The following is a 17,993-nucleotide window of genomic DNA, read 5'->3' on the forward strand; positions in this document are numbered from 1 at the left end:
AAAGACCAATCTCACTGACTAAGAAATGAAAATGAAATATTAAATTAGAAATGTTAGACACAATATTTAATCCATTTTAGTTGCTTCCATGACTATGAGTGTTAACAAGTTGTGTATAGTGATGGAATATGTTGTCTCTTGCAGTTCCCTGCTGGCAGTGGGGGCAGTCCATCACTACTTGATAGACCGCAAACTCAGAATGAAGGTCGGACTTATTGTTGAAACAGGGGAAGCAAGGTGAGAGGTCATCAGGGGAGATAACTTGTAATGAAAACTCAAAAGAGTAGTTTCCCTTACTTACTATGATAACAGTACTTTCCATCGTATGTACTTCACGGATATGTATCCACTACATTCCTACATACTACATGAGGTATATGGTCACTATTTATTACCAAATCAAGCAATGGGCTTTGTTCCAGCGATAGGTAAAACAGCGAGTGCACTAACCAATTAGCAGTCATTACACATTGCTGCGGGGGCGGTGTGGAAGCCTAATAGTTAAAGTGTTTGCTTGCCACGCCGAAGCCCCGGGTTCAGTCCCCCACATGGGTACAATATGTGAAGCCCTTTTCTGGTGTCCCCTGCTGTGATATTGCTGGAATATTATTAAAAGCGGCGTAAAACCATACTTACTCACTCACTCACTCACTCACTCTACACATTGCTTCAATGTTGGACAATGGTAGTGTTCGCACATGCACAGAGTAGGGCGCATTTGTCTTCTGTGAGTCGGTCTCGTCTCATTAGCTGGCTTTACAAGAGACACACGTCACCACTACACTAGTGGCCAATGAGTATTGACAATCAGTGTAGATAATTTCACAGGAAAGAAATGGAGCATGAAGTAAGTTTCAATACGCACTGTAAACAAGTAATCATTCCTGAATGATATTAACATATCTCTGAATACGGACTGTGTTCTGTCCCTGTTGCAACTGAAAGTTTCTGCTGGTCAGAGAGCCTTGGGTTTGGAAGTACACTAACCTCATGTATATTGAGGCTTAGTTGAATGTTCTAGTAAGTGAAGCTGTTGAAGAACGTCTTAAGCTGGGCTTTATTCAGTGTTCTGCCTCCCCAGAGAGGTGCACCACCTGTGTACACTGCTTGGCTATGGTGTGGACGCCATCTGCCCCTACCTGGTGTTTGAGACAGTGCGACGCCTGAGGGAACAAGGTATCCTGAACCCCCCTCTGGCTGACGAGGAGATCTACATGAACTTCCGGGCTGCGTGTGCTCGCGGCATCTCCAAGGTCATGGCCAAGATGGGTATCTCCACCCTGCACAGCTACAAGGTATGTACCGGGATAGATATCTAACCCATGGCTGTTAGTTATTAGGATAAATTAACTTGTAATGAACTGATGGTTAAGTTTTAGTTCTTTGTTGAACCCCTGAGTAGTATAGGTAATAGGGGTTCTGGCTCACTTCCACTGGAGCCGGATTTATATACCTATACTGCTACTACAGATGGAATTTTTTATGCGTAAATGATTATGTGATTTAATGATAGTCATGAGATTAAGTTAAATTGACTCTAGCTCACCACCACCTGGAGCCAATGATATAAATTTTTATAGGTAATGATGGTTCTGGACCACTTCCACTGGAGCCAGATTTGTATTAAACGAAACATCAATATTAATTAATAATGGATAAAATTTACTATAGCCCACGAGGATATTGGAAAGGTGTAGGTAACTAAACTGTTAACAAAGCACGATGTCGAAATCGTCTGTGGTGAAAGAGAGGCCCACCGCAGTCAAGCTATCGTCGAAAGATTTAACAGGACATTAGCGGAACGTTTGTTTGGCTATCAGTATGGGATCGAAATGAAATCCGAGCGATTGAGATCAACCGAATGGGTGACACGATTATCAGCCGTTGTATCAGCGCTGAATAATGAAGTAACGAGATTAATTTTTTCTGCCATATCTTTATACACATCCTCGGTTTGTATTTCCATCAACAAAGAATCTGTGTCGGTATATAACACCTCGCATCTATCGCCGTATTGCTTCTTAAGTTCGTTGTAATAAAAGTCATACATTAAATGTTTTGACAAGTCGAGAATACTCATACCGACGTACACCGGTCTGTTGAATTTTATATTACTCTTCTGCATATGCAAGGGGCGGTCGGGTAGCCTAGTGGTTAAAGCGTTCGCTCGTCACGCCGAAGACCCGGGTTCGAATCCCGACATGGGTACAATGTGTGAAGCCCATTTCTGGTGTCCCCCGCCGTGATATTGCTGGAATATTGCTAAAAGCGGCGTAAAACCATACTCACTCACTCTGCATATGCAACGCGGCTAAGTCGTTATCAAATATCTTGCTTCTGTTAAAAGCCGGACTGGCTATAAGTTTCCTGAGTCTTTCTTCCTCATTAGATCTGACTAATTTAACATCAACACGCTTCCTTAGATTCTCCATAGTTTTACCAAATACCGAGTTATTCATGAGCTTATACAGATTCTTTTCAAAATCGCTGGTAGCTATCTTTCTTAAATCTGTGTTCAACCTTATATAGGGCTCCATCCAAGGACTTTGATCGAACTTTAGAACTCTGTGTATTTTCTTAAGTTTCATACCTAACGATAGATACAACTGGAGATTTCTGTAGTGAACTATATATTTTGTTATCCAATCTTTATTAACCATTAATCTTTCGGGAGCTAGCGGATAACTGTTATGATCTTTATGTAACGAACTTGGATATTCCAAGTCAACTTCTAGTATGTACCCTTTATTCACTTCGATATCATTATTATGGATATTAATATCATTCACTTCGATATCATTGGCCCATTCAAAACCACCCGTGGGTAAAGGTTGACTCATAGCCCATCCGTACAAATTGTTAGCGTCGAGATATAATATGTGCGTGTCGGGTTTACTGGGATCGTATCCTTCCACTAATTTATTATTAGCCTTAGAATACCTTTTAGCTGCCATCGATATACCACCTCTTAATCCTTTCTCAATAAACAAGTGCATATCGTAATCTGTGAGTAGTTTTAGTTCTACGCCGGTCTTCTTCAACAATGCATCCCATGATAGTCCGGGACTGGAATAGTACCATGCCGGGTCCAAGCCATATTGTTTGAAACATGTCTTTCTAAATATCTCGAATATATCGGCGAGTAACAGTACATCGGTTTTTAAGTACAGATCGTGATAATCTCCTAAATTCTTACAACCTAATTTATCCCAGACCGTCAGAGCGTGTTCATAATCGGCATCTGTTATTCTAGATTCTGTTAAGTTACTATAGAATGGTTCGAGGCGTGGTAATTCAGTTTCTTCGAATCTAGACCAATCATCCATATATTCGTAAGGATATACACCTTTTCTCAGCAACAAATGACGAGTTATCTTATCGGTATATTTATTTGTTATCGCAAAGTCATCGGGATTGTTCGCATTAGCTAAATTGTCCAGGGAAGATAACAGAAACTGTACGGAGTCTATGAATCTAAGCCCATTACTTTGCTTTGTTCTAGATTTCCCATCCTTGTCCCTATAATGTATAGGTTTAGTCAACGAGAACGATATGTATTTTTCCATATTGTTAGGAATGCACGTTAAACCACCGTCGGTCTTCGAGATAGCTTGCATAATGAGATGTGAATCGTATCCCCTAAGGTTATGAAACACAACGGGGATGGGTATTGTTTGAGAGTTCATTTTTAGTTTCAAGTTACACTCGTTATGAGCGGCTCCCCGATAATTACCCGTGACGTGGCAATGATCTCTTACGGAATCCCCATCCAGGGGTTTATTACAAACGTGACAACTCGTTGACTTCTTATGGGCCCTCCAATCATCCCTCGTCATACGCATGGGTTTCTTACACGATAATTTTTCCCTGATTATTCTCTCTTCATTTTGTAGATATTCTAGGAACTTTCCCGCTGCATCGGGACCTCTGTAAATCACGGGCGGGTTTGTTTTCCCATCATACCTTACAACTATATATCCAAACCCACAAGGAATATGTTCTTGAGTTTTGTACGTAAAACTATTATCAGTATTGCTATGGTTGGTATTTTCTATGGGTTTGATAAGCGATTCGAAGTCGGCGTAAATTACGTACGGTACTGGCATTTGATTACAATAATGTTCAAATTTTAATATATTTTTTCCTTCTTTAGGCATATCGATCCTGATAGCATTCTGTCCAACACCTCTACAGTCTTCTTTATGCGCTTCTAATAGATCTTGTCTGCTGTACCCATGCAGGCATCTTTCGCAGAAATATTTCTTTCCCTTATATTTAGTTTGATCGTATAATAGCTTGTTTAAACTCTTTATCCACGTATAATGATATTTACCATCTTTTTCGATCAGAAATGAATTGATTCTGGGGATATTTTCCGGAGCGGAGCTTATCCTGTGTACAACAATTCCTTTAGAATGTCCGAAAACATTTATAGCTAAATTATTTTGCTTTTCCACCTTATCAATTTGTGATATTGGTGTAGGTTCGTCTATACCATCGAAGTTGAGTCCATCGTTTTGGGGATAGCTAGAAGGTCTATCCGGATTTTTGTCTACGGGGAACAATGCAGATCTTATCATCATTCTTAAACAGTCATCGGATTTATTTTTTACGTTAATTATGGCTTTTTTCTTCTTATAATACGGAGGTAAATCTATATAAGATCCACCTTTGAAAGGCATATAATTTGCTGTATCTAAATATAAACTATCGATTTTATCAACACCCCAACCCGAACCTCTATTAGTCCAGCGTTCTAAAGTTTCCTGTATCCTCTGAATTGATGTATCTAATGATGAGTTTATAGTATCGGATTCGGTTATAACTTCTTGATTGCTACGGAAATATGGTTCGGTATATTCGGTGCTATCGTCTGTGTTACTTTTACTCAATGTCATTTTAATCGTCAGCTGGTATTTTATACTATGTAAATCATCTAATTCCTCGTTAATTTTACTCGATATGATGGGCTTAATATCGTTAACATCCATGTTGGAATTAATATCCATCTTCCAACCTCTTAGATATTTACCAACGCCGGCGGATGTGGGTACAAATATTAATTCTTGATGTTGATTATCATTATCATTATTATGTTGATTATCAACATTATCAATAGGTTGATTATTATCTAGTAAAGCGATCAATTCAGCTCTTCTCATTCGAGAATAACCTCTCAGCCCACTGTTTCTCGCTCAAACTTTGAGTTCTCTAACAGTCTGGGGTCTGTTGTATTCCAAACCGAGTAAATCCATCATTTCAGCTTTTCTCATACGAGAATATCCACGCAGTCCACTTTGCCTTGCCATAGCTTTTAATTCTCTGACAAAAACCATTGTGGTTGAATGGTATATGCAAAATGAGACAAATGTCTAATTGGTTGTTTTCATATATCTAAATACATATTCTCCCCAACCTATTCCTCTCATTGATGTAATCTCTCTTCCTAGCATAAATAATCTGGTTCCTGACCCTATCAGCACCGTGTTCCTTACATAAACAATAACGACCTTTGACCCCTATCCCGCATACAGAACACGTATAGTTAATGTTTCCGCGCCTGATGTAATAATTGTGTATGCCGCAGTAAAAAAAATCAACACAGCGTCGGTTACAAAGGGTAGTCTTTCCCATGAGTGTAAACTTGCAGTTATTCATGGTATATACATCTATCATATCATTTGTCTAAATGCAAATCACAGCTACACTGTGAGATATTGATAATGCTATTTATAGATCATAGCCACAGCTGTCACTCTGACTTATGCATGGTATAGCTGAAAATCAATAGAGAAGTCAATCCAATAATAATAAATGTGACCTCTCGGTTCTTTTGAGCCTCTGACGGTGTATAAAACTGACTCATTGTTGGTCTCGGTATTGGGTCTAGTTTTTTTCCATAAACGAGGAAGTATTCGTGCATGGCAGATTCGACATCCTTAAACGTTTGAATTGAATGTCCTTCCTTAATCAGTTGTTCATGAATAAAGTCTAATCTCTTCATTCTCTGCTGTGTATATTGTAACTGGGTTGCTTGGTATTGTTCTAAAGCTTCATTATGTCGTTTACGCTCCTCTTCAACTTCTTTAGCGTTTGATTCCCTCATACTGGAAAATAAATAATTACTCCCCGAAAAAGCTAGAGCATTAACAACAGCTCCACCGACCATCATCGCAATTGTTGCCATAGTGTATAAATATAAAATATTCAAATGTTTAATAATATAAAATATTCAAATGTTTAATTACTTCATTATGTCTTCCGGGATAAGTCCTTGTTTGATGAGCATATCCTTCGTTGCCATAGCTAATCCAATATCCAGAACCATCATTGGTATGTCATATCCATTAAAATCTAGCTTGGGAGGTGTGGCTTTAGTAATCATTTTAGCCATACAGGCATAGCCAATGGCCAAGCCGGTGACCACCGCTGAATGATACGTCGCGTTTACCAACATTTTACCGTCTGTAGCTGGAGTAGTCATGCTTCTTATAGCATTATATGAGGACTAACCTCTAATTGAACTTGTTGTTGCGGCAGGGGTGACGTTTTCTCTTCTCCGGTCTTATAAAAGAACCATACAACCGCTATACCAGCAACTCCTACTAGTGCCCATGTTTTAATCGGATTAATATTTGAATTATTTATTAATTTCGCTTTGCGCGCCAGCCCTCCCTTTCTTCCTGCAGCTATTTTCAAAGGATTCTTAGTAACTCTGGGTTGTTTTTTTGTTTTCTCATTCACATGTGGTGGTTCCTCATTCACTTGTTGTTCCGCAATCTGTTGTTCCTCGTTCACAATCTGTTGTTCCTCGTTCACAATCTGTGGTGTCACCTGTGTCTCCATTTATATTATTAAGTGGGCACGTATGTTTAAATTGACAATACCTAGCCGTTATTAAAGCTGTGGTGAACGGAGCTAAGAACATTCCGAATCTATGATAAAACTCACAGCTCACTGCGCTTATAGCGTGTTCGATGAATGGGTCTTTCTCGAGAGATTCGCATAAATACAGGCGATGTTCTGCCGGGATGGGGAGAAACGTACTAGCTACGGCTGTGTATAGTTGTAATATAGAACTTTGCTACATTTTTGCTATAATTTGCTACATTTTGCTATAATTTTGCTAAGCAGTTGCTACAATTTGCTATAATTTGCTAAGCAATTGCATAAGCAGCTGGTTGATCGGTTTTTAATACGAGTTTACAGTGCTTCGTTGCCGCTAACACTTTTCTGACTTTGTCTCGTTCGCCCTTGGTATAAATGACATCATTTTCGCGTAAACATTCCTCGAATGAATCTCGATCTTTGCAATGAAAAAGGGCTACCCATTTGGTCTGCTCTCTGAGATCTTTCAGGACAGAGTTGTATTTTTGAGTAAGTACCCAAACGCTATGTTGAGTATGCTGACCGGAGAATGCTAAATACGAAAGCATATCTTTCTTTTTTGTGAGTTCTTTACTCGCGCTGCAATTGTCTATTACGAAAAGGGTTGATTCTCCTTTGTATTTTTCGTGACATACTCGGAGGCAGTCTTGTAAACGATCGCCCGGATCGACTCTGTGTACCCCGTCGTCATTCATTACCCAATCTCTCGATAGGTATGTTTTATTAACGCTTATAGTCGGGCACAGAATAATGATATGATCGAAAACGTCCCGATAATGACTTTCTAAAATATCTAGAATAAAGGCTGTTTTTCCGCAGCCCGTTTGACCGCATATGATAGCGCAGTGCGGATCTTGAGGTAAAAGATTATCAATAGATTGCTTGCACGAATCTCCCATTCTGTATATTAAGTTGCGCATCCATAATCACGTACAAATATATGTTTAATTTACCAGCCGCTTCCTGAAGCTTCGTTATCTGTATGGTGGCACCCTCGCTAGCATTTTCTATTCTCCTCCCACTGCCGTGTAATTGGTCATCGTCCGTTGTTCGCATGTCGAGCCATAGCGCATACTTCGTTGTGAGGTATTCACCCATCGATACACTCCCGAGAGACAGATCTTTCACGACCGCGTTAACTTCCGGAGAACGTTTTATAGAAGGAAGTTTTTTAATCTCATCCCACTGGTGATACGCTAGCATTCCTTGGCTATATAATTGATTAGGAACGCCCTCGATAGTCAATTCTACTTTTGTAATCTTGGGATTGTAGAACTTCTCGGTATTTCTTTTAAACGCATCGGAGGGGTCCTCGAACAACATTAAAATACCCTTCAACGACCTCGTGGGGATGTTAAGATTGATATTCCACATCGTATCTTTTTTGTCCCTCGTGATCTTTCGGTGTCGCAGCACGCGATCGTACAAAATGGCTAAACTTCCGGTATACTGGTTACGAATTTGTCTGGCTAATTCGGGATCCGTTATCATATCGTACTCCAGCGATATATTGTCAATGGAATAGCTAGCATCTTCATTAGCAGATCTGATTACTCTACCGTAGTCATTAAAAGTGAGTTCGTATTCTAACCTATCACCTAGGGATGCTTGATAAAAGGGCATGTGGGAATCTAGTAATTCAAAGTCTAGGGGAATATAGAATCTGTTACCTAATGCGTCGGCAACGGCCTTATCTTTTTCGTTGGTATCAACACCATTTTCAGCACCCACGCGCAGTCTCAATGTGTTCTTATTACAAATACCTTGGTACTGTAAGTTTTCCCGCTCTTTATCCGTTCTCCAGAGATCCATGTAGCAATAGTATACATCGCTATCGTCGATACTCAAAACCTCATTACCGCTAATTTTAATCGCGATTTTCTTAACGATAGCACGACCTATGTTCTGAACGGGCTCCCTGTTAACGTCTGTAGAAGTCAAACTAATCGTAAACGCTAGTCGGACAGTTCCCGGAACTAACACATCGTGTGCGCCGAGATTAGGAAAGCGAACCAGAAGCGTTTGATTCTGATCTATGGTACTAGGGTTATTAGTTATAGTTACAGACTGACGAATTGCTTTGACCCCTAATGGATCTCGAAGTCTACGTTGTGGGTTTAACTTGCGTCCGTATTGCGAAGACATTGTTTATATTGAAATTAAACAATTTAGCGAATATAAAAGCATTAGGTTCAGCACTTGGAAAGCTCGCTGAGAAAGCCGCGGCCGCACTTCCCGGTATAATAGGGAGTGTTGTTTCCTGGCTATTGAATTTATTAGCTAAGACCACCACTTGGCTTAGTCAAAACTTGTGGGGGTTGATCGTAGCAATTGCAGGGCTGTTGTACGTATTCGCTAAGAACTATTTAACCAAATCAGTTCGCTAAGAACTATTTAACCACCAAATCATGAGTAAGCCAACCGAGACTCCACCCACTACAAGCGCTGTTTTTTCATCGATATGTTGTTGATTTTTAGCCTCAATATGTGGTGGTACTTGTGCGTGAGCGTTAGTAGATGGTTGTGAAACATGTGGTGTTTGCGGCTTGACTATTCCCTTTTCACCCGTGATCGTTTGAGTTATTAATTCAACGTTAATATCTGAATTTATACCTGGTTTTTGTTGATCGGTAGCGATAACAATTTTATTATTATAGCCTATCACTTGACCGATCTTAAGTTCCATATTACTCGGAGACATGTATAGTCTCGGCGCATAAACGAAGTCCACTTTGGATTGAGCGTACTGTAATGCATCTTGAAAACGCTTTATAGACGATGGTATGTCAACTGGTGAATTAATGGCGTCCTCCACGTTTGAGACAAACTGTTTTTGCGCATCAAACGCCGTCCCAGTACCGATAATGGACGTTCGTGTTTGCGATTGTGCTCCGAGAATTGCCCATACATAAGTTCTTATCGATTCATTAACTCTTTCAAATCCTGGGTTAGTAAAATTATTTTCCGTTTTATCATTAAGAAATTCATTCCAAGCATCTGTTGTATCGTTTGGTTGCACAAACTTTGTTATAAGATAAGGAATGCCACTCTCAAAGTTCATACGATCTGCTCTAAACTGTTTATCCGAGAGAGCAAAGCCTGAAGGGATCACACCCGCTTTAATTAAATAATCGCTTTTATCTTTAATAGTTCTTTGTCCATTGTACGGAATACCTAGACCATGGCTAGGTCCACTAATACGCCAATCTTTACTCGTAGAAACATTAAATTCATTACAAATACGTTCGAAGGCCCTCTTATTATAATGATTATTTGCATGATTCCATGCTGGATCCATCGGTAATGGAGCACTAATTTCTTTAAGTATACGTCTAATCTGGTAGTACACGTGAAATAATATAACAGACTTATATAGTTTAAATCCTGGGGCATTAACAGATACACCACATCCCGTTGTGGCACACCATACGGCAAAGTTTAACTGATTCTGCCAAAATTGCATCTGACGGTTAAACCAATCGTCAATCATTTTATCGTTAGTTGCCGTGAAACTGTATTTTCCAAAGATATCGTGGAATTTAACGGTAAACTCAGCACCGGAGGCAGTTACTATAATCGATTGATTAGTAATGTGAGTCGATTTCATATTTAAGTTATGATATAGTATCATTGTATATTTAATATGTATGTTACACTCCCGGGAATAACAAATGGTCAGTCTATTGAACTGCTTCATACAATCGATAACTCGGATGGACAACTCGAAGTCGCTCTATGCGACGTAACGTATTACCCACTGTGGACCAATATAAGTGCTATAAAAAATAATAATAAGATGAGTATACCAGGTGAAAACAATGGTATTGACAGAGAACTCATTATACCTGATGGGTATTACAGCGTATGCTCACTCAATGATGAATTTTTTAAGTCTAATGGAATGAGTATCACACAAAATGAGTCGAATGGGACAGTGAAAATATACACTGGAGAAAAAGGTGTAATTATTTACGAGTACTTAGCAATTACACTTGGACTTGGACAGTCAGCATTATTACCACCCAAAAAAACAGTGACTGTATATGCATTACCCGATTTAGTTCCCTATAAAGAGTTGTGCATCCATCTTGATCAGATCAGTACGACGGATAATATTCAACAAGAAAGTCCTTCAACTCTACTCAGATGTGTTCCAGTTAAAGATGAAAAATACAATAGCGGTAGAACGGAATCTTTCTCAACATTACAATATAAAAAATTGAAGTGTGGTATTATTTCAGACTTAAAAATTTCTGTATTAGATGTAAAACATCAACCTGTACATATAGGATACTTAAGTGTAACACTCCATATTAAAAATAATGGTTAATTCCATATTTAAGTTATGATATAGTATCATTGTATATTTGATATGTATGTTACACTCCTGGGAATAACAAATGGTCAGTCTATTCAACTGCTTCGTACTATCGATAACTCGGATGGACAACTCGAAGTCGCTCTATGTGATGTAACGTATTACCCGAGGTGGACCAATATAAATGCTATAAAAAATAATAATGGGATAATGATAATAACTTCATATGGTACTAGCAAATCCATTACTATACCTGATGGGTATTACAGCGTAAGCTCACTCAATGATGAAATTTTTAAGCCTAATAAAATTAGTCTCACACAAAATGAGGCGACTGGGACAGTGAAATACAACCATAGTCCAAATATAATTGTATTTGGCCAACCAGGTAGAGAGGAATTTAGTCGCTTAGATGGTGCACATCCTTATATTAAATTACCCGATTTAGTTCCCTATAAAGAGTTGTTCATCCATCTTGATCAAATAAGCACGACGGATAATATTCAACTAGAAAGTCCTTCAACTCTACTCAGATCTATTCCAGTGAAAAATGAAAAATATAATAGCGGTAGAACGGAATCTTTCTCGTCATTACAATATAAAAAATTGAAGTGTGGTATTATTTCAGACCTCAAAATTTCTGTATTAGATGTAAAACACCAACCTGTACATATATGATACTTAAGTGTAACACTCCATATTAAAAATAATGGTTGATGCATCAGGCCCTGGAACAGTAAGACAATGTAATACAATTGCGCTTTCCGATCTCGGAGACACGGAAGGATTCGGTAAACCCGGTACCGATGGTAAGTTATACGCTTTACACTTACACGATAATGTATACAATCGGAAAGAAGTCACATTCACGGGTAATCTAGGAGATTTAAGCGATGTTGATGTTAGTAGACTCCTTAAAAACACTTCGTACAATATTACTCACAACGATGATAATAAATGGACTATGATCGAAGCAAACATCGAGTGGCTACTGAATATCGTCATTACCCCACCTTATGTGATGATGGGTAAGGGACATAATTTAACTAAGATAATAAATAGTGGCATCGTACTCGCGGCTTATATCCCGTCAAAACGAAAAAGTGTGTTAGTTACCCCCCTGCCAGAAAACCCAGGTCATATGTTATATAGTCGTCCGGCCTTAAAAAATGTTACTTTAAATTTGGTTACTGAATTCGAAGATATTAAAGTTAACCTGAGTGCAATACCTAATCTTTCTACGCTTATTATTGAAGTCTTGTTCGGAGATGCACTGGAAGATGCCTTCGATATATTACCAGGTCTATCGATTAAATGGCTCAAGAAACACGAGCGTCAACGTTGCAGTATTATTCATATCGGAGCATCGCCTGTTGCAACCCTCGAGGGGGTCCAAATTATTAAAAGTGACAGCATTTCTCTTTCTAAGATATTCTTGCCGTATAATATACATCTGATAAGATTGATGTATAGTCTCAAAACATTTAAGCAAGACCAATTAAAGACTATTATATGATCGTAATATACACTATGAGTTTATATCCGACGCTCGGTGAAGCATTTGAAAAGATGGAAACTGTTGATGGATTTCGATTACATCAAATAAGCGACATAAAACATTGAATAGGGAAGGAGAGGGAGTTGAGACTTGGATTGTATAAAAAGTATCGCAGAGCCGTGAATGCTCTGGACGGAGTTGATACCGTGCTTTTAGTATCTGGCATGGGACTCGGTGTAGCGGGTATCGGTTTACTATCAACTATAATCGCCGCGCCTATCGTGCTCGGCATGGAAATAACCGCTGGAGTCTCGGGACTGGCAGGAATAGCGATAAAATTCATTTCTCGTAGGTTACAAAAGAAAGCATTAAAACACGATAGTATTCGGATACTGGCCGAAGCAAAGTTGAACAGCATTGAGGATCATATTTCGACAGCAATGGCCGATTGTAAGATATCCGAGGATGAGTTTCGTTTAGTGCTGTCGGAACTCACCAAATACAATGAAATGAAGCAGGAGATTCGATCAAAATCTCGTAAGACCAGTGGTATTAGCGAAGACAAGAAAAAAAAGTTCATAGAACAGGGGAGGCAACAAGCGCGTCAATTATTCCGTGCCAAAACCAAAGAACTGGTTGGAGATTAAAAATAGATTGTTTACTATCGTGTGATTACATTTAGACAAATGCTAACATAAATATGTAATAATGGAGAAAGCTATTCAATGGAAAGAATTACCACAAGGTTTTTATTATATCAGTGATGTCAAACCAACCAAATACGGTTATCAATTGTTTCTTATCAATTTACAAAAAGAGTGTAGTTATATAGTCTGGTCTCCTAGTAAAATGAACGAAGAACTTAATAAAAATGTTGAATATCGCTTTATCGATAAAAATAATAAAGAATATTTTTATTACCATTTAGACTCATCTAAAGCAATGATTGGCCCCAGGTATTGGTGAGCTGGGACCAATCTCATGACTATCATTAAATCACATAATCATTTACGCATAAAAAATTCCATCTGTAGTAGCAGTATAGGTATATAAATCCGGCTCCAGTGGAAGTGAGCCAGAACCCCTATTACCTATACTACTCCCTGGTACTCCACAAATGATACTTTCAGGTTGGATATGGTTGAGATACATAAACAAGTAATATAACACTTGTGCTCTATGTGCATCATCAGTCTTGAACCCTAGGAGTTATGTAACGTGAAGATGTTAACACATGATATATTGTTGCCTGAGATGTTGGGCAGACAGTGACAACACTTTGAGAAGCTGTTACTGGCGACAATAACTGTGATGGCCAAAGTAATGTTGGGCGGTTGTGAGACTGCTTGTTCCTACAACATATTGACAATAACTGTGTTGGCCAAAGTAATGTTGGGTGGTTGTGAGACTGCTTGTTCCTACAACATATTGACAATAACATTAAAGCATGATATACTGCTGTTTTCTTCTACTGGAAATGCACTTTTAATTTTTTAAGACAAAATGATTGCATTCATTGACATCTACCTGCTTGTTTGGAACAATCTCATAATTGAGAAGCTGGTAATTCATCATCAAAGGAAGTAACACAGTGACAACAACCAACAGCAGTTTGTACTGGAAATATTATTCATCTGAGATTAGCTGTACCAGGAATATTTGAATGTATTACATTATTGATAAATCCCAAAGAATAGGCTTATTTACATATTTTCTCCATATAACCACCCATTTAGATTGTATGGCAATACCTCTTCTTCAAGTCATGTATCCGGGTTTAGCCGTGTACCAGTAATACATTGCAGTGTTATGTTTGAGTGTTTGTTTCTGCTAAATGCACACTGCAGGATGTATTGGGTGGATTTCAGGGGGCCCAGATCTTTGAGGCAGTTGGTCTGGACAAAGAGGTCGTTGACCGCTGCTTCGAGGGAACAGCCTCAAGGATTGGGGGTGCCAACTTCAAGGTTCTGGCTACAGAGGTAAGTTTACTATAAATGTAGCAAGTTCATGTTAAAGAAAGGGAGTGGAACAGACCCGGGACTTGGAGTGTTATATATGCTCTCCCATAGTACACTGTCAAAGCTTATAGCTCCTCAGGCACTATCTTATCCGTAAGAATTTATGTATTTTCTTTTAACTCGTTAGACAATGAAACCTAATTCTAATGGCAGCAAGATATTTCTCATTTGAAAAAAATGTTTCATTAGTTACTGAATCTAATTTACAGTCATATGCTTTTCCAGCTGTTGAACCGTCACTCTTTTGCCTACAAGTCTCGAGAATGTGACAACATCATTGTGGCTGATCCTGGCTTCTACCACTGGCGAGACGGGGGGGAGAAACACATGAACGACCCTCTGACCATCGGCAATCTACAGGTCAGTCTGCTGGTCTCCTTGTTCACATCAATAGTCCTCTCAACAGTGTTTGCTTTGACTTTTAACATACAACTCTGGAGAGTTATGCCCCCACCTAAAAGAGTGGGGTTATATAGTTATACCAAGGAATTCCGCCGCCCATCCACAAACAGAGAATTGTTTTTACTTCAACATTTGTGTGACCTATACCTTGATAACTCCTTCATTGATTCTATTCCAGTTGGGGGTACAGTTTCTATATTTGGATACCTATTTTGTTAAGTGGATTTTCTAAGAAAATATTGCTTTTTTCATATTTTGAACTTAGAAATATGTTTGAGTTGAAGTCGGGTGTATAAGTGAGCCCTGCTCACTTTTTGCCTTGTTAGTAAGACATGTTGTGTAATTTGCTGGCAAGTATTGTGTCCTGTGTGAACAGGAGGCTGTCAAGACCAATAGTAAGGATGCCTACTCTCGCTTTGTGGAATCTTCCATGAAGTCGTCCCAGCAGTGTGCCCTGCGTGGTCAGATGGACTTCGTCTTCTCTGACCACCCACTGGACATTGCTGAAGTTGAAGAGGCAAAGTTCATTGTCCGGAGATTCTGCACAGGTATTCATGTATTAATCATTGTCTACATTGATATAATAATCATGTCTTTTAAATTTTGAATGCTAAGACAATGTATTAATAGTTTAGGCATGATGTCATTCTTTTGTGAACAAAAATATCAATAAACTGCTGATTATTATGTGCATCACAAACTTTGACCTCTCCACATGCAGGTGGTGGGGTAGCCTCGTTGTTACAACATTTGCTTGTCAAGCCTAAGGCCCGGATTTGATTCCCCACATGGGCTAAACGTGGCGTAACACTATAACACATACAAAGGAACCAACGTGTTTGTTGATATGGTTCTGAAATAACTTTTGGACTGTTTATCTTACTTTCTATGTAGAAAATGAATTGAATAATGTTATTTGCAATAATAGTTTCCATTTACCAAAAATGTATAATATTTCTGTTGGCTTCATTGATGTTACTGAATGATATGTTGTGATATAAGGGGCCATGAGTTTTGGCAGCATCTCCTATGAGGCCCACACCACGCTGGCAATGGCCATGAACAGAGTGGGAGCCAAGTCCAACACTGGGGAGGGAGGGGAGAACCCAGAGAGGTACCTCAACGAGGACCCACAGTTCAACACCAAGTCCAAGATCAAACAGGTTGGTGTTCCTCCTAATATCTAATTATGGGAATCTAATTATCTAACATCAAGGGAATTAAGATACTCGTTTGACTTAACACTTCATATTTCTTGACAGATTTTATTTTATGAAGTGTATCCAGTAATAAGGAGTAGACGTAGGTATATGTTCTGTTTGTTGTTGCAGGTTGCATCAGGGAGGTTTGGCGTGACCAGTTCCTACCTCTCTCACGCAGATGAGCTTCAGATCAAGATGGCGCAGGGAGCCAAACCAGGCGAGGGAGGAGAGTTGCCTGGATACAAGGTCTGAGTCCATGTGTTGGGGAACATATGTAGTTCACACTGGCACTGGTAGATGTTCTGTACCCTCTCATCATGCAGTTATTACAATGATTTCTAGTTTTGAAATGCTTTGTAGCATAGGTGTTTTTATTGATCAATTCTAAAATTGCTAAAATTACAACATGTTTCTGTCATGGTGATATATGGATTTATTACCTATTTCAGGTGACAAAAGACATTGCACGCACACGTCACTCTATCCCTGGGGTGGGTCTCATCAGCCCTCCCCCTCACCACGACATCTACTCCATCGAGGATCTGGCAGAGGTGTGTGCACACTTTGTGTCAAGAAACTGGAGGAGTCTGTGATGTGTGTTTCTGTTTGTAGTTGATGCATGACCTGAAACTGGAGGATTCTGTGATGTGTGTTTCTGTTTGTAGTTGATCCATGACCTGAAACTGGAGGAGTCTGTGATGTGTGTTTCTGTTTGTAGTTGATCCATGACCTGAAACTGGAGGAGTCTGTGATGTGTGTTTCTGTTTGTAGTTGATCCATGACCTGAAACTGGAGGAGTCTGTGATGTGTGTTTCTGTTTGTAGTTGATCCATGACCTGAAACTGGAGGAGTCTGTGATGTGTGTTTCTGTTTGTGGTTGATGCATTACCTGAAACTAAAGGAGTCTGTGATGTGTGTTTCTGTTTGTAGTTGATCCATGACCTGAAACTGGAAGAGTCTGTGATGTGTGTTTCTGTTTGTAGTTGATGCATGACCTGAAACTGGAGGAGTCTGTGATGTGTGTTTCTGTTTGTAGTTGATGCATGACCTGAAACTGGAGGAGTCTGTGATGTGTGTTTCTGTTTGTAGTTGATCCATGACCTGAAACTGGAGGAGTCTGTGATGTGTGTTTCTGTTTGTAGTTGATGCATGACCTGAAACTGGTTGATTCTGTGATGTGTGTTTCTGTTTGTAGTTGATGCATGACCTGAAACTAAAGGAGTCTGTGATGTGTGTTTCTGTTTGTAGTTGATCCATGACCTGAAACTGGAGGAGTCTGTGATGTGTGTTTCTGTTTGTAGTTGATCCATGACCTGAAACTGGAGGAGTCTGTGACGTGTGTTTCTGTTTGTAGTTGATCCATGACCTGAAACTGGAGGAGTCTGTGATGTGTGTTTCTGTTTGTAGTTGATGCATGACCTGAAACTGGTTGATTCTGTGATGTGTGTTTCTGTTTGTAGTTGATGCATGACCTGAAACTAAAGGAGTCTGTGATGTGTGTTTCTGTTTGTAGTTGATCCATGACCTGAAACTGGAGGATTCTGTGATGTGTGTTTCTGTTTGTAGTTGATGCATGACCTGAAACTGGAGGAGTCTGTGATGTGTGTTTCTGTTTGTAGTTGATCCATGACCTGAAACTGGAGGAGTCTGTGATGTGTGTTTCTGTT

General features: G+C 39.3%; 1 protein-coding gene across 4 annotated transcripts in view; it reads left to right on the forward strand.

Annotated features, from left to right (window-relative positions):
- LOC124116337 (glutamate synthase [NADH]-like) overlaps window positions 1-17,993 on the forward strand; it is a 129,130-nt gene that overhangs the window by 84,407 nt on the left and 26,730 nt on the right. For all 4 annotated transcript variants that reach the window (XM_046477634.2, XM_046477635.2, XM_046477637.2 and 1 more), the window contains 8 exons: window positions 145-237; window positions 1,082-1,295; window positions 14,573-14,683; window positions 14,948-15,082; window positions 15,501-15,672; window positions 16,127-16,287; window positions 16,456-16,572; window positions 16,776-16,877. In XM_046477634.2, the coding sequence (XP_046333590.2) occupies window positions 145-237; window positions 1,082-1,295; window positions 14,573-14,683; window positions 14,948-15,082; window positions 15,501-15,672; window positions 16,127-16,287; window positions 16,456-16,572; window positions 16,776-16,877 (1,105 nt within the window). The remainder of the gene's footprint in view (window positions 1-144; window positions 238-1,081; window positions 1,296-14,572; window positions 14,684-14,947; window positions 15,083-15,500; window positions 15,673-16,126; window positions 16,288-16,455; window positions 16,573-16,775; window positions 16,878-17,993) is intronic.

This window comes from Haliotis rufescens, unplaced genomic scaffold (genome assembly GCF_023055435.1).
Source record: "Haliotis rufescens isolate VD_foot unplaced genomic scaffold, xgHalRufe1.0.p SCAF_5, whole genome shotgun sequence".
Classification (NCBI taxonomy): domain Eukaryota; kingdom Metazoa; phylum Mollusca; class Gastropoda; order Lepetellida; family Haliotidae; genus Haliotis; species Haliotis rufescens.